This window comes from Lissotriton vulgaris, chromosome 4_1 (genome assembly GCF_964263255.1).
Source record: "Lissotriton vulgaris chromosome 4_1, aLisVul1.2, whole genome shotgun sequence".
Classification (NCBI taxonomy): Eukaryota; Metazoa; Chordata; class Amphibia; order Caudata; family Salamandridae; genus Lissotriton; species Lissotriton vulgaris.
Window position 1 is genome coordinate 674,681,193 of NC_141691.1, and position 16,616 is coordinate 674,697,808.

The 16,616-nt window shown below is 44.4% G+C and overlaps 1 protein-coding gene across 2 annotated transcripts in view; it reads right to left on the bottom strand.

Annotated features, from left to right (window-relative positions):
• The window catches only part of TWSG1 (twisted gastrulation BMP signaling modulator 1), a 117,269-nt gene that overhangs the window by 78,101 nt on the left and 22,552 nt on the right, over positions 1 to 16,616 (bottom strand). For both annotated transcript variants that reach the window (XM_086964947.1, XM_086964946.1), the window contains exon 2: positions 2,464 to 2,624. In XM_086964947.1, coding sequence (XP_086821073.1) covers positions 2,464 to 2,586 — 123 coding nt within the window. In that variant the 5' untranslated portion in view covers positions 2,587 to 2,624. The remainder of the gene's footprint in view (positions 1 to 2,463; positions 2,625 to 16,616) is intronic.

Consider the following 16,616-nt stretch of genomic DNA (forward strand, 5'->3'; position numbering starts at 1 on the left):
CACTACACTATGGAAAATTCGCTTGTGACCTATGTTTTAGGTCGCTGCTTCTTCCCCTTCCTAATTACCTACATTAGAATTCCCTTCGGGCATCTGGAAAATTTCAGAGTAACTTCTCTGCAAAAGATGAAGAGCTAGTCTGTTTCAGTTGGCCTTGTAGGCCCCTCTACCTTCCATTCTTATTATTTTGCACCATGACAACATTTTGGGTATCAGTCACACTATATACAACTTATCTAAGCAGCATAATATTGTGTAGAATGGAGATAAATTAATTTCACCTATATATTTTTTGACACAGGTGTCCGCTCTACTTTGGAGCTAAACATAGGATTTCTTCCGTGAAGTGGCACAAGTCATGTGCATTGCTGCAAGTAATTCACAGGAATAAATCTACCATGTACTTGAAAATATTTTGCCCCCTCTCACTTTTTGGGCTTCCTCCGATCTTTGAGCCTAGTACAAATGTCCGTAAGTCCCCATTGCTAATCCAGTCCTGAGAGCATGCACCAGAGCAGAATGTAAATCTATGTAGCATAAGCAATATGTGCACTAGGCACATGCCTGGAACGTATAGAAGAATAGCGGGTGCTCCCATGGTAGAGGCGGAGGAGCGGTCATGGAAATTTAATGCAAATAGGTTAGACACCAACAGTAACAATTTCATGGCTACAACCATTTTGCTTTTCATTCAACACTATTATCTTCACATACGTTACACATGAACGGTCATCACCTAAGAAGTAAGTAGAGCGAAAGAAGAAGAGACACTGCAAGTACTGCGTGATATTGAATGAAAATGCATTATAAAAAAAAACAACTCTACAGTTGTATAGTGTGGGTTTTCACATGCTTATGGAAATAGCAAGTATTAACAAAATATAATATACATTTTTTATACATATTCTTCATGCATTTCAAGCTCTATGGCAAACACATTTTCTAGTGCCCACGAGAACTTGGGAAACTGCATTTCTACAACTTACATGGATTATATAACTCTCCCTGTAAATTCACCAGTGATTATTTTTTCATTTTTAGATATATGGCTTTCCCCATTGGACTACAAAGCCACTACATGGTTCAGGGATATACGTGTGTGTTGTCTGATTGTGTATGTAGTATGTACCAGTGTGTAGTGTCCTGCCAAGTGAACACAAAGAATTAAGGCGGATTGTGTCTATGCCACCAGAAATTCACTCTAAAAGATAGGACCATAAAATCACACTCTCTTAACTCTCCAAAATATTTTAAAAATAGACCACGGAACATATCCAAGACAACCATGGCAGATATTATGGGGTCACCAACGTGCACAGGAGAAGATGGGAAATTCCACCGCTCAGCCACCTTAATAGTGATCCATGTCAGAACATCAAAGTATTACGAGTGTACAGCTCCACTAAACAGCTGACTCAGCTCTCCAATTATTCCAGTGGTGTGCACTAGAGTTCTGTCACAAGCTTATAAATAATTTATATGTGGGAAAAGCCTTTGATTATGTCTTCTAGAGCCATAATGGGGAAACTCTGTCAACATTCATGGCTCCTTTCAGCAGTTGTGATGAATTTACCTGTGTTGTCAATGTAGATCAGTATATTATGAGTGTTTGCGGAAATGGTAACCTCTTGTTTCCCCAAATCTAAACTCTTCTTAAGCTAGCCAAGTACTTCTACAGTAAAGAATAAAAGATTTGGTGAGTAAAGTAACCTTATCGATTATTCCTAGGTAATTCTGTAACTTCTAAGGAAAGGCCATATTGCTTCTGACCAGGGGAAACTTACAAGAATGAAATCTACTCGCCAACCTCCATTTTTCAAAGTACCTAGAACAGAATGTACAACTCAATTTAGTTAAAGGCTTTCTGAATGTCAAGCGTTGAAGCGGTTGCCGATAAATTATGGATATATTTTGTGGCAATGCCAAACACCCATGTTAGAATTAAGTGGTCGACTGACCGATCAGTTATGCACCACTTAGGGAGAACCTGTACAACTTCAATGCCCCTTATCTTCATCAGCACTTTAAAAGGTACATCATTTGTGTCCATGAGTGAAGTGTTCCACTTACAGCTTAGCCAACTGTTTATTTGTGTGCACCCATCTGCACTGAGCTACACAGTGCTCTAATCTGGAGCTCAACAATTGAAGAAATAGTAATTTGCTCACACACTTTTTTTTCACACATTACCAAAACAATAAATGTTGTTTAGTGCTCCTTAAAACACAATCCAGTTGAAAATGCAGTTCAGGATACCCAAGTACTCTCTAAACACAGAAATAATTTCATGCTTATGGGGCGAGGGACAACAATTCGTGGAGAACAGCACGATGTGTTACTGAAGCAGAGACGCACAGCTTTTAAATAAAATTACTGAGGGTGTTTTTTTTCACTATGTTGAAAACCACATTATTATCGTTCATTTATAGAACGACCAGCAGACAACATAGACCACAAGCCTACCTGAATGAGGCACTTGCTTACGTCACTAGCACAAAGCGCTTTGTTGCAGCCCAGTGTTGGCAAGATCCACGTGCAGCACAACAGGACAGCAGTTGTAGGGAGAAGAAAGTAGAGTGACCTCATGATCTATCGCCCTGGTCAACTTGACCAACTTTCAACAGCTGAAATAGAAAATTTAGATAACATTAATTGGAATTGGTCTACTTCAAGCCTCTTCATGCTTTCTCCAACAAGGTCGGATGTTTTGGTACCTAAACTTATTAGGAGTAGCTCTATGACTCTTGGAGGTCTTCAGGTTGGCCCTGCATACTACCACGAATGTTTATGGAAAGTTGGCCACATTTTACCAAAATTACTCAAAAACGACATTTATGGATTCTGACCAGATAGTTCTCTGTCAGCTATACCATTTAGATAAAATCTCATTTCATAAGAACGATGTATTCATTATACCAATAAACATTACAATCCATCAGTAAACACCTCAAAAATGGCCCCTTCTCTAAGGGAGTCGCTAATTTCTATCTTTTTTTTTTAATGGATGGGGTTCTCAGATGCCCATCACTGGTGGTGCGAACTGAAGGGATTGTCAAATACTAAGGCTGTCTAGTCTAGATTCCATTTTATTCCTCTTTCTTCCACCACCCGAAACTTCCAGTCTCCATCTCATTCTTACAAGATCTTTTTCTTCCCTGATGTATCCCTTTGCTTTGTCGCGGTTTCCTCATCTGATTCTTCCTCTTTCTTTATCCTTTTTCTGCCTTTCGCTCTCTTGCTTTGTGTCAAAGACAGATGATAAAAAATGAGATCCTGTCTGCATAAATCATTGTAGGTGACCACCTGCAACCACTGGCACATATTAGGCACTGCTCAGAAATGAGCTTTTATTAACCCTTTTGAGTGAAAGCTGGGTCTAGATGTTACATCCACACTTCAAGAACGGAATCCCTATGTGTGATCACTACCTCTCTCCAACTCCACCGCCGGGTCTAAAGCTGGCTCCCTCAATAGAGAAATGCATTTATGCTTTGTCACCATCAGTAAATATACAAATATTGCTAGAGCTGCCGCGACCCTATGGGGCTGCATGCCTGGCCTCCATTGGTAAGGACACACATGAACAGCTTTAATATGGTAAAATTCATATACCAAGGACTGCAGAGCTTTCACACTGTTGGATTGTAGTTCTTTCTATCTCTCCTCACTCTTGTAGCCTCTCCTTTTCCCCTACCTCCCTCCTCTCTTTGTTCCCTGCACAGCGGGAGTCCACTTGCCTGATCCTACCGTAATTTCTGCAATTTGCGAAATGTGCCAACTACCATTGTAATGCTTATAATGTATCCTGCCAATTCAATATGTACACACTATGGTTTACAATGCCAAACATGTATTATGTTGCATCAGGTTATGTACCAATCCTGGCACGAGCTCCACTGTTGATTTTATAGAGTGCAGTGCACAACAATTAACAAAAACAATCTTAATAACATCTATATATATATTGCTAGAGCTGGGCTGTAGATCAAAAACTCTGCTGCAGCAGGCACTCTCTTCAATACATGCTGACATTTCTGCACAACACATTCACAGGACAGTGGAGTTTGTGTACACAGCATCCTGGGCGCAGGCCAAGCAGTGAACATAGCTGGCAAAGTTAAGGCCTTTGTAGCGTCAAAGACAAGGGTGCGTGCTCTCGCATGGGAATATCCTAGATAAACAGAATTAAGGCTACAAAAACAAAGCACTGATTTACCATACGGTGTCAGAAGCCTGGTTCTCAATGGGACTAAATGTCTGCACTAGACCAGAAGTGTTCACAGTCAAAAACATGGAAGGACAAATATATGCTGTAAACTGGCCTGAAGTTGCATCCCTATCCAACCCGGATCAATGCAAGTGAAGCAATGAGCAAAATGTATCAGCACAGCACGTAATATGCACCGACGGGTTCAGCATGTGATCTTTTATTTGAAGATGTTAACAAATCAGTATTTCTATTACTATTGAATAAACAGCCAACACACTCAATATTCTACATGTAGATTTACCTTTATCAAGTGGTGTTACCAACAATAAATACAGAATATTTTGTTTGCAAAAGTTTGTTAAACTCATCCTATAAAGCACTGCACCTCAATATGTTGAATTCCACAACACAACTGCATGTACTTCAACAAGGCAGTAGGGCCGCTTACTGATGCACACAATTATTTTATGGCAGAAGGACGTCTTTCAGATATTCGGCATCAAAGACGAGGCAAACCCAAGAACTGGTGCGTTATAAATTTATTGTGCTCTACACCATACCGCCATAACGCGTTTCAGCCTGAAGAGGCCTTGATCACATGACAACCAACAATTATTTTATGTAGAAAAATCTTAATTTAAGAGGATGCAGCTGAAGAACTAACTATGCCTTCCTAATGAAGTCAAAGTCAAAATGTTATCAGCATAGTTACTTGAAACCATTGCATATGAGAAACAAAGTATTGAAAACCTAACAAAGTGATAAAATTGTCTGTGAGCAGACAGAAGCCCTTTAAAATAAATAATGTAAGTTCTTAGAATGTGCCTTGGCATAAAATTGTGCGGCATTGGAGGGATAGCTCTTGGTGGTTGCAAAGATAAATATGACATTAAAATAAAGTGATGCCATGCGTAAAAACTAAAACGTTGCTTGAATTTAAGAGGTGTCTGCAGAGTGCTTTGAGTCATCTTTGAGTTTTTTGGGGCGCAAACCCTATCTCAGCAATCTGGCATCTTTTAAGCCACGAGTGTCAAGAATTGTACCAGTCGGCAGTTCAGCTGTGGATCCTCTGGTACAAAGCAGGCTAGCACGGTCCGTTTCCCAGTCCGAATCCGTCTTTGATTAAAATAAACTTTTAGGAGCGGCATCCGTTACTTCGAGACTTCCTTGCAAGTGCATAGGAGATGCCGCAGATCTTCTGTGGACATGCCACATAAGCGGCAAGCAGTTCCTGCACGGTCCCTTTGCCAGTGCGGAAGGTTGAGCGCATGGCTATAACCACAGTCGATATTTCAGGAATTGGTCTTTAATGGTATTTGAGTAGCCTGGGCTGAAGCATTTTTGAGGTGCGAGTGCACTATAAGTGCTCAATGTCATCCAGCCATGTGCCCTCTTTGCAAGCGCAGCTTTATATTCAACCAGTGATAGAGATTTTACTGATTTCCACACTAGCTTTTTTGAATGCAGCATTACTGATGGTTGATTCCCAGAGCTGTAGAAGTCCTGTGTTGTGCAGGCATTCATTGAGGTAAATCATGGCTGGCGACAAGTCTCTCTATTGCGGTTCTAACGATAGGCAGTGATTGAGGGTTTTTGGTGGAGCCTTCCCAGTTTTGTCCCAGTTGATAATGAAGGCTCCTTGCTTTGCCAAGGTCTGCCTTTGAAGTCCAAACTCCAGCCTGATCTGCGCTGGCAAATTGTGTGATTTGGCAGGCCGAAGATGATTCTATACGCTCTTATTACGGTGCTGTCCTTGCACCTCTGCAGTTTACTGCTGTAAGCTTTTGTTGGTATAAGTTTGGTTTGTATTGCTTGAACTAAAGAGAGTAATGTTGGACCTTTCAATTTAAACCTAAGGATCCTTAATGTGACTACCAAACTGAGGCCTTTTCTTTTGATCGAATCTCTCTGAGCAACAAAGTGGCCTCCCTGATCTATGATCACCCCTAAGTATTTGTCCTCCATTGCTGCTTTGATGCGTGTTTTGCCCCAGAACTAGGCCAGTGGTTCTTGTAGCTTTTGCCAGACGTCATGGTCCTTGTTTTCTCAAGATTCCTAATGAGTCCTGAACATTCCAGGACTTACAATACACATTTGCTGGTATTCTTTGGTCTTTTTAACATAGTTTTTTTGTAACCAATTTTATTCGTTATCATTACGGTACAACGTTTGTGAAACTGTGTAAGTTAAAAGCATTCACATATGCAAGACAATAGGTCAGAAACAGTATTTAGAAAGGAGCAGCTTGTTCAACACACAATAGTAAGAACAGTAACAATATCAATTTCAGATCACAACAATGAAAGTCATACCACATTTGTTTATGTCAGCCATTTAACAATCTCTGTGACATTTATGCCTCCACAGTTCCTTGATAGCTGAGATGGCTGACATTCCCCCTCCTTCTACCCAATAGCATTAGGCACATTTGTATCTCCTAGGGAAAGGACCAGAGTTCTTGGGAGGGAGATGCGAGGAGCACCAGAGTGGGGGATAGTAAGGGTATCGGACAGACCAGCCCGTGGTGGTACACTAGGATAGATGTCTGGAACTCATGTAGCAAACCATCCCATGAGGCTGCTATGGGGACCTCGCGCAACCCCCAGACTTCTTCCCCCCTCTGTGCTTGGCTTTTTTTTTGTAACTCTTTATTGAAATGTCAAAACAAACAAGGCAAGAACACAGTACAATAGGATATCAGTCCAGACGAGAAGGAGGAATAAATTACCATACAATAGGGTGCTCAAGTCATATCAGGGGATGGGAGCAGGGGAGAGACAAATACAGAATCAATTATTTCACGTACTCTACGAGGAATGGCGGTCAGGGGGAAAGTGGAACTTCAGGGATCTCCATGTGAGGAGGAGTGCAAATATCTCCACGGTAAGTATTCCAATGACCCCATACTTACACCATTTCCCGGGTCTCCTCCGTGCTACATAGACCCTTTTCTCCCTGAACATGCACCAGTCCATGTTTTCCATCCAAGCCTCAACCGTGGGTGATCTTGGAGAGCCCCACAGCTGCGCTATATCCCTTTTTTCTACCATATTTCCTAGGGTTGCCCACTGTGTCTGTGCGACATTATAGTAATTTGGTTCCCAAACATTCAGGAGACAACGTCTGGCCTCGGGCAACAAATCAGCGCCAGTAGCCTCCCGCATCTTATTGTGTATACCAATCCAAAAAGCAGCTACTGCAGGACACTCCCAAATTATATGTAGAAACGTCCCAAGCAGCCCACAACCACGTTTACAGAGACCGTCATTTGAATAACCCATTTCAACCAAGCGTGGGCCAGTCACATAAACTCTATGCAGAATCTTCAGTTGCACAAACCGGAAGCGGGCCGGAATCGCGACCTCCTTGGGAGAAGAGATATCAGATTGCCAATCCTCGTCGTCTAATTCAAGACCGTCTCGGGTCCATACATCCCGGAGGGACACCAACAGGTCACTCCTACCATTAATTAGCTTTTTATAAATCAAAGAAATAGTACTATCTGGCACATGACCATCCAATATTCTATCCTCAAGTGGAGAAGACTCCGGAATATATCAGCACTCTCAGGGAAAACCGAAGTCAAGGCATGATGAACCTGTGCATATCGAAAATATTCCCTGTCACTCAGGTCGAACTCAGCCTTCATTCCTCAAAAGTCTTAAACTTGCCTTTCACCCAGAGGTTACCCACAGTACTGATACTGATCATATCCCATTTTTCAAATCCTTTCGTTTTCCACATGTTACCCAGCTTCTCGGAAGCAAAAAGCGGGGTCGCACGGGTCAGTTGATCCCTCCATCCCATCGCATCATTAGCACAGTGCCAAGCCCGAACAGCAATCTTTGTGGGCCCAGAAAGTTTCCCTCTACCCAAACGAGAATAAAGCGCTCCATAGTAATCGCCCCCCGGCAACTGCCACCTGTCCAAGGCAAACGCTGGGTTTATTCCTGGGCCATACATACCATGATTAATGGCCCCCAACTGAGAAGCCCAATAATACCGCTTGATATCTGGGAGAGCGATGCCACAGTCATACCATGGAAGCGTCAACTTAGCGAGGGCGACAGGCGAACGCCCATCCCAGACCAACTTTCTCTGAAGAACCTCGATGGTACGAAAATAACTCGCAGGAATTACATCAAAGGTGTTCTGAAGAGCATAGAAGAATCTCGGGAACTACATCATCTTGAAGAGCGCAGCACGGCCGAGCGGCGAAAGCAGTAGCTTACGCCAGCGCACCACATCCAGCTTCAGCCAGGTTAACGGTGGGAACAAATTCTGTTCATATCGGGCAGCCGGGATAAACAAAACATAAACCCCGAGATACTTAAAACCTGTCTGTGTGACCTGGATGGGGCAATCACGCGGCAGTAGAGGGACATCTCCCGATAGGACATATAAGTAGGACTTAGTCCAGTTAATGACCAGACCTGAGTTCTTCCCGAAGGAGGCGAGGACATCGAACAAAATGATTAACGACTTCCGGGGCGAAGTCAGGTACAAAAATATATCGTCCGCGTAAAGCGAAATACGATCCTCGAGGTCAGGGGCCCACTGGATACCCTTCATCGACGGTTCCCATCTAATCCATGCAGCAAGAGGCTCAAGAGCAAACAGAAGCGGAGATAATGGACAACGCTGTCTCGTACCCCTACCAAGAACGAAGGGCTCCGAAACCCTACCATTCACCACTACTTGAGCCAACAGTTCCTCATACAGAAGCCTGACCCAGCCTATGAAGTCAGGACCAAACCCAAACTTGGCAAGTACAGCCCACAAATACGGCCACTCCACCGTATCAAAAGTCATCGTGGCATCCAAGGAGGCCAAGATGGCCGGCTTACGCAATGACGAAGTCCTCGCGAGAACACTATGTAAACGTCACAGATTCAGGGCCGTATTCCGATGTGGAATGAAACCGGACTGGTCCGGGTGAATCAAGTCACCAATTACCTGTATTACTCGATTAGCCAACATCTTAGCAAGGATCTTGGAGTGATATAGGCCTATAGGAGGCACAGCGGTCCCTTGGTTTCCCTTCCTTATGTATCACCACGATGGTCGCAAGACGCTGATCACGGGGAAGAGAGCCACCATACCGCGATTCCAGAAACATGTCATGAAGATATGGCGCGATTTTATCAGGGCGCAATTTATAAAGTTCAATGGGGAGACCATTAGGTCCCATCGCTTTACCTGAACGAATAGAGCGAATAGCAAGAGCTACCTCATCCGAAGTTATTGCGGCATCTAGCAACTCTCTATCAGAGTCAGATAAGCTGGGCAATGCAATGTCGCGCAACAATAAATGGGAGTCTTCTTCCGGCCTATCAGATACGGGCGAATACACTTCTCGGAAATGTTCCGCGAAACTCTGGACAATCTCCTCGGGTTCAGTCACACGCGTACCATTTAATTTCTCTATCACAGGAACCACACGACTGGCCCTCTCTTTTTTATCTAACCATGCTATCAGCTTGCCAGCTTTATCCCCGACGTCATACAATCGACACTGCTGCTCCCTGCCAATAACTTTTGCGGCGTCCGTAACCAGTGCCCTATAGTCAAGTTGCTTAAGACGCATAACATGTATCTTTTCACGGGTGACTCCCAATTCCAATTCACGCTCCAGTTCAGAGATCTCTGTCTCGAGCTTAACCACGTCCTCGCGGCTACTCTTCTTAGATCCAGCAATCAATGATAGCGCCTGACCTCGGATGACCGTCTTAAATGCCTCCCACAGCGAGACTGCAGAGGTGACCAATCCCAAATTCTCAACAAAATACTGGTCAAGTGACTTGACCAATTCCGAGTGGGTCTTAGGGTTACGGAGATACCACGGATTAATCGGGTCTACCCGTCCCTCTGACCCGATATTCACGTCTATCCCAATCCACAATGGAGAAGGGTCGGATATTCCCCGTGCCAGATGTCGTACTTCAATAATGGAGGGGGCGTGCGGAGCCGGTATTAAAAAGGTAGTCAATCTTGGAAAGGCTACCATGTGCACCTGAGTGGAAAGTGTATCGATTCTGAGCTGGGTGTAACAATCTCCAACAGTCCACTAACCCCAATGTGTCAATAAAACCTCTAAGCCAATTCTGTGACCCAGTAAGATCTCTAGGCGGGTGCCGATCTTCCCTGCCAGAGACGACCGAGTTGAAATCTCCGCCCATGACCAGAATTCCCTCAGGGAGTCTCAACACTAATCGCCCAAGGTCAGCAAAAGTCATCGACTGTAGTCCCGGGGGGACGTAAACTGAGATCAAGGATATGGTCTTACCCTCCCACCGTCCAGTAAGGGCTACAAAATGCCCCCTATCATCTAAGTCTATTGCATCTATTTCTAAGGGGAGGGACTTCCTAACTAGAATACCCACCCCTCGGGATCCAGAGGTGAACCCCGCATGGGCTACCATACGATATCCCCTTCGGTTCATGGCATGACAAGTATTACCGATCAAGTGCGTTTCTTGTAACAATACCACATCGGGAGACAGTCTTTTCATCAATTGTAACACCACCCCTCGTTTTATCTTATCCCCCAACCCATTCACATTCCAGCTCAGTAATCTCAATCCCCTACCCCCCATCCCAAAAGTGAAAACAGGTCCACCTCCCCTCCGAAACCAACATCAGGTGATAAAACAATACGTTGCCTTGCATTGAACTTAAACACACCCACTGAAACATCCCCCCACCCTTAAACCAAAAACCCGTTACAACTCCCACCACCCTGCACCCCTGCATGAAACTAAATAACCACCCCAACTTGCAGTGTGCCCGACGCCCTTATATCAAACAAGTCTACAAAAAGAAAACCCCCTAGGAGGAGGAGAGTCAACCCATCGCCCCGCCACTCCCAGGCGTGAAACATTACATCCTACAGCCAAAGTCATCGAACCATTGCAGGGTCCTCAATAAAGTTCAGAGGCCGGATACCATGTTCCTATTCCTGCTCCATCGGGCTGCCTTCCGCTCCTCCAGAATGTTCCTCTCGGTCACGTTGGTGTGATAGTGTGTTGAGCCATTCTCCCACATTCTCTGGACGATCAAAAAAAACGTACGTTCCTTAAACTCCACACGCAGTCTAGCTGGGAATAACATTGCATATTTCAGTTCCATGTCTCCCAATCGCCTTTTGATGCCCAGAAATCCAAGTCTTTGTTTTTGGACTGCCTGTGTAAAATCCGGGTAGAAACTTACAGTGGTGTTTTCATATTTGTGGGTCCATTCAGCCGTGAGGCCTGCAGGATAGCGTCTCTAGCCCGGAAATTAAAGATTCTGGCGATAAGAGTTCTCGGCGGGGCACCCACCTTCGGTTTACTGCCCGGTACTCTGTGAGCTCGTTCAACTGCGAAGAACTTGCTCAGACCCCTGGGAGAGAGGTGTTTAGTGATAAGATCTTCCACAAACAGATCAGCTGCTGGATCTTCTGACTTTTCCGGGACTCCAATAATGTGTACGTTATTACGCCGGACCCTACCTTCAAAGTCCTCCAACCGGCGCGCAAAGAGATCATTTGAGGTCCGCAGGTTGCGAACCTCCGTCTGCATGTCGGATACATCTCCCGTTAGGCTGGACGTTTTCAGATCTAAAGATTTGTCCTTTTCATTCGTTTTTGATAAATCCGTGCGGATCAAATTCACATCGATCGAAACTGTGTCCAGCTTGTGGACGAGAGTTTCAAATTGCTGGCCGATGGACGCCTTCATACCATCAATGGCACCCATGACGTCTTACAAAGTCAATTCCACCGATGAGGAGGGATCCTCCTTAGTACCATCCAGTGATCTGCTCGGTCCACCAGGGGATCCTTTAGAGTCGGCATACTGATCCATATTGTTTGCTTGGGTATAGGTACCCCGCCGAGTGGCCTTAGATTTTAGCCAGTCGCCATCAGGTTTGGTCGCCATTGCAGACAAGAAGGCCTTCCACAGTATCTTCCCTCGAGAGAAATGGCTGCGATCAAAGTGTCCGCAGCAGCCAGAGGACACAGTCTGTCCGGGCCCTGTATCCGATGTCAGGATATCGCCTTATGATTGTTAAGTCATCAAAAAGGCATCCGCTAGTATCGGGCTTCACTTTCAGAGAGGTTCTGACTGGAGCCACGAAAAAACGAAAGTGAAAGTGCAAGCCTGTGATTCCTCAGGCCGCTGTTATTCAACTACTGCCCGGGCACCATGCCAACTCGAGCTCCGGGCATCTCCGAGGGGCAGGCAGCAATATTCAAATCGCTGTTATTCCGGTTCCCGAAGTCCGTTTCAAATTTGGACAACGGTGTCCGCCTCAGCCATGGCTCGTCTTCAATGACCCGTCGATGTAATCAGGATAATTTTCAGGAAAGATGCGGGAGGTTGCGAGGGTCTCAGGAGCCCTGTGCTCACGTGACCATCTAGGTTGCGCGCGAAGCTCCTCCACCCGTGCTTGGCTTTTTAACATAGTTATTAGGAATTACAGTGAAACAAAATTATTTCACTAATCAGTTTAATTTCTTTAATTGCAATACAATAAAAGTGCAAGTGCATGTATCGCTTACACTTGAATCTTTTAGTATATCACAATGGAGCTTAGATCTGTCAGTTTTCACAACAGGTAGACTTTCTTGCACAATGCTCGCACATAAACAAAAAGGTGGTTGTGGTCAGGGACCATACAGCTTCGCTCTAGCCATGCAAAATGGGGTCCAGAAGTGTAAAAAAAATGCTTTCTTTTATAATGTATTTTGATATTGGTCACCAATAAGCGTATATTTAAAAGAAGAAAATACATTTGCCATCAACCACTAAGTTGAAGCCCTAACTGATACTTTTTTCCTTTGGCCAAAATTTACCAGATCGCAAAATTAATTTGATCTAGCCCCTCCATAGGGGCCTTGAAAACACCTTTTTTCATGTTATAAAGTTTTAGGGATACTTAAATACCTACTGAAATATCTGGTCAATAAAAAAGGTAAATTCAGAGGAATGCAGAATGACGTCTCTTGGAGAGAGCTTCACCGTTCATACTAACTTGTCAGTCTTAGGTGCTCTTAAGGGTCCAGTGACATAAAAATAGTGCTCCAGTTTAAACGCTGTATTTAAAGTATTTCTAGAAGGTGAATGTTTCGAAAAAGTCAAAAGGTTTTAATTTTGACAGGAAAATGACAACAAAACATAGCATGAAGGCCTTCCCTTTAAAACGTCTAATTTCCTCCCCTTTCAGGACATAATGATAGAGTGGAAACTAAATGCATGTACTTGTATACGTTATGTGTAGTGCTGAGTCTCTCTGTGCAACTGAAATTGCACTTGTTTGGAAACTCTCTGAAGATGTGTTTCTAAATATATGCTTGTTAAGCTCTTTCCAGAAATGCTTATGCAATTTTCTTCACTTTGAGGTCTAGCCAATCAAGGTTGTTTAACCGAAAAGCCTTAAATCAGCTAAAACACATTTTTAATACAATTTGGAGCGTCAAGCGAGGTATTGTGTACGGTTCCATCCCTTCCTTCTCGCCCTCACTAGTGATCATGCCACTGACCACACCCATTTCACCTCAATGAGGAAATGGGGAGAGTGAATCAAGGCTACAAGGTCTGGTTGAGGGCTATTAGAGTAGGACTCCCTCAGTAATACTAATTCACTGCACCCAGCAGCACCCATCAACTTGGAAGCCTAGTATCTCTTTCATGGTACTAGAAATGAAATAAAGAAGCATCTCAAGAAGATGCGCGAGTTTCTAGTGGGAATTTTTTTTATAGGCTTATGAAGCTTGAATTTGCCCTATCCTGTGAAATCCTTAATAAGCCAATACAAAGCAGAGCTAATCGCCAAAAGTCTTCTTCAAGCCTTCCAAACTCTGACAACTCAATTTCAAGGTAGGTCATCACAATGTCCAAGTGCAATGCCCCAGCTCAGATGGAACCTTGGAAATGTGAGTTTGAGTTTGGAGACTCATAAAAGTCCCTCGGGTCTGGGTAAAAAACTGACTCGAGTAGTAATTACCGAGCTAGGTTCCCCATAATAAGTTTTAGCCAACTTCCAAGTCTAAAACATTTGCTAGGATTTTCTTCTCTCCTTGCAAGTTTCACCTCTAGACAGAAAAATACTATTTCTGGGTGGAAGAACATGAACGCTGTTTAGTTACATGACTATTACGTACTTCAAAGCCTTTGTTTTCGCTCAAATAACCAGTTCCTTTTGTAAGGCGACGTATCTGAGGTCTGCAACCAACCGCCAAGTAAGTGCCAGTCCCAAATGTAAATATTTTACCCAATTATGCCTCTTGTCCAAAACTTGTGCCATTCCCACAATAATAGACGTTCCTTCTTTTCCTAAGGTTATATGGCCTGCCTTAAAAAGATTTTCTGAAGCGAGAATAGAATATTTAGGTACAAATAAATTAATGAACCTCATAGAGAGTGAAAGAAGGCAATAGAGAGCAGATGACCAAAGGTCAGCAACTTGAGTACCTTGCTCATAAATAGACGAGTTGACAGGTTAGGCAGAACCCTTTATCCTTGAATAGGATATCGGATCCACACTGCTGCCCGACCCAAAATGTCAAACAACCAATACCAGTTACGCTGGAAATCATAAAAATTACCTGGTATGTCAAGGCCCAGCAACAACTGATGACTACTCCGAACAGAAGTGGGATTCCACTGTTCTTCTTAGTTCCCCTTTCCTAATCCTTTGTCTCCGAAACATGTCACTTTTTTTAATCTGTTATTTAATTTTTTATTTATTTTAAATTATTTCAATTGATTATGCGGTGGCACAAACATTAAAATCATTCAACATAGGATGAAACAACCATCCCCCCCACCTTCTCAGGTTGTTGTGGCACACAACTCTGCCGGATATAGCAAGTGACAGTTTAGTAGTAGTTAAACGATCTTAGTGACATGGGCACAGCAAATCCATTATTCAGACCCTCCAGGATTTCGCGATTTCGCGATTTGCAAAAAAATCGCGAAATCGGCAGTTTTGTAAAAATGCCGCGATTTTTACAAAACTGCCCGCGAAATTTGGACGGTTGGTCTGCGCTGGGAAGGAGGCCCCTTTTAGATGTCTGTGATGACAGGACAGCTGTCTGCAATGTCAAAATGTGGGGCATATTTGTTAGGCCTTTGCAGGCATCAGTTACAATAATGTCCGTCTATGATTTCAGGAGCTGGGGGGAAGTGTCTTTTTAGCTGATCTCGCCCGACCTGCTGGTATGCCGGCCCCACGTGTGTATTCCTACACATCGCCCTCGTTGGGAACAGGGGGCTTACTCCTAGAAGTAACACCGTCCCCCTGACACCCATGGTGAATCTCTAGGAAAAGTGAGATTTCGGACAGCCTGTGCATCGTGTGGTGGAGCAGAGCAGAGACGCAGGCGCAGCGGCGTCAGGAAGTGACCAGAGCAGGCAGGCTGCAGACAGAGCCACAGAGGCGGGATACAGGCCGGAGACCCCTCTAACAAAGGCCGGGCCCCCCTGCTGCCCCCCTCCCTCGGACCCGAAAAAAAAAAAAGAAAGTGTGGTGGAGCAGGCAAAGGAGGCGTGGGGGGAGGTGGGCTGATATGACCAGCGGCAACTGCGGGCATTTAAATGAAGAGCAAATTGCGAGGAACGGAAAGATGTGCAGCGTGGAGAGGGGGGAGCTGTGAATGAGACGCGAGGGGGCCCGAACGGGGGAGGGCTAGATGATGTAGAGGCGAGGGGAAGAGAGACTGGAGGAGGGGGGAAGGTGAAGAGACGATAGGGGAGACTGAGAAGTGTGAGATGTGAAGGAAGAGTGAAGGAGCTAGAAAGGGAAAGGTTGGCAAGAAATGGAAGGTGTGAGTTGCAGAGGGTGGGAGGAAGATAGAGATGGCAAAGGAGAGATGGGATAGAAGAATTAGGTGTGTGAAAGGAGGCCAAGGCTAAAGAGGGGAGGGAAGGGAGAGGCCTTGAGGGGGGCAGAACGAGGTTGAGATGGGGAAAAGATGAATAGAAGAGATGGGAACAGAAGGGAGAAAGAGTACAAGATGTAGAGAACGGTGGGACAGGAGAATAGAGTTGCGAGGAGAATGAGTAAAAGGTTCCCAGAGAGGAAATGGAGGGGGCTATGAGTTCTTGAGAGCTGAAGTGGGGGAGGGGGGCAAAGAGGAGGGAAGAGAAGAGGAGGAGAGGTGGGGAGTTTAATATAAACGAGAGACAAAGATAGAAGACATTGGAAGGCAAAGGAGAAGTGCTGGAAGTGAATGCACGAGAGAGGCAGGAAGGACAAACTGAAAGCAGGAGAGAAAGGCATGAAAGGAAGAGCTATGCACTGAAAAGAACCGAGGCAGAAAATTGGAGTGAAAAAGAGAGAAAAAACAATGAAGAGAACTGAGCGAGTAAGGAGGAAAGACAATTTGAAAGAGAATGATAAGAAGCACTGGAGGGGGAATTAT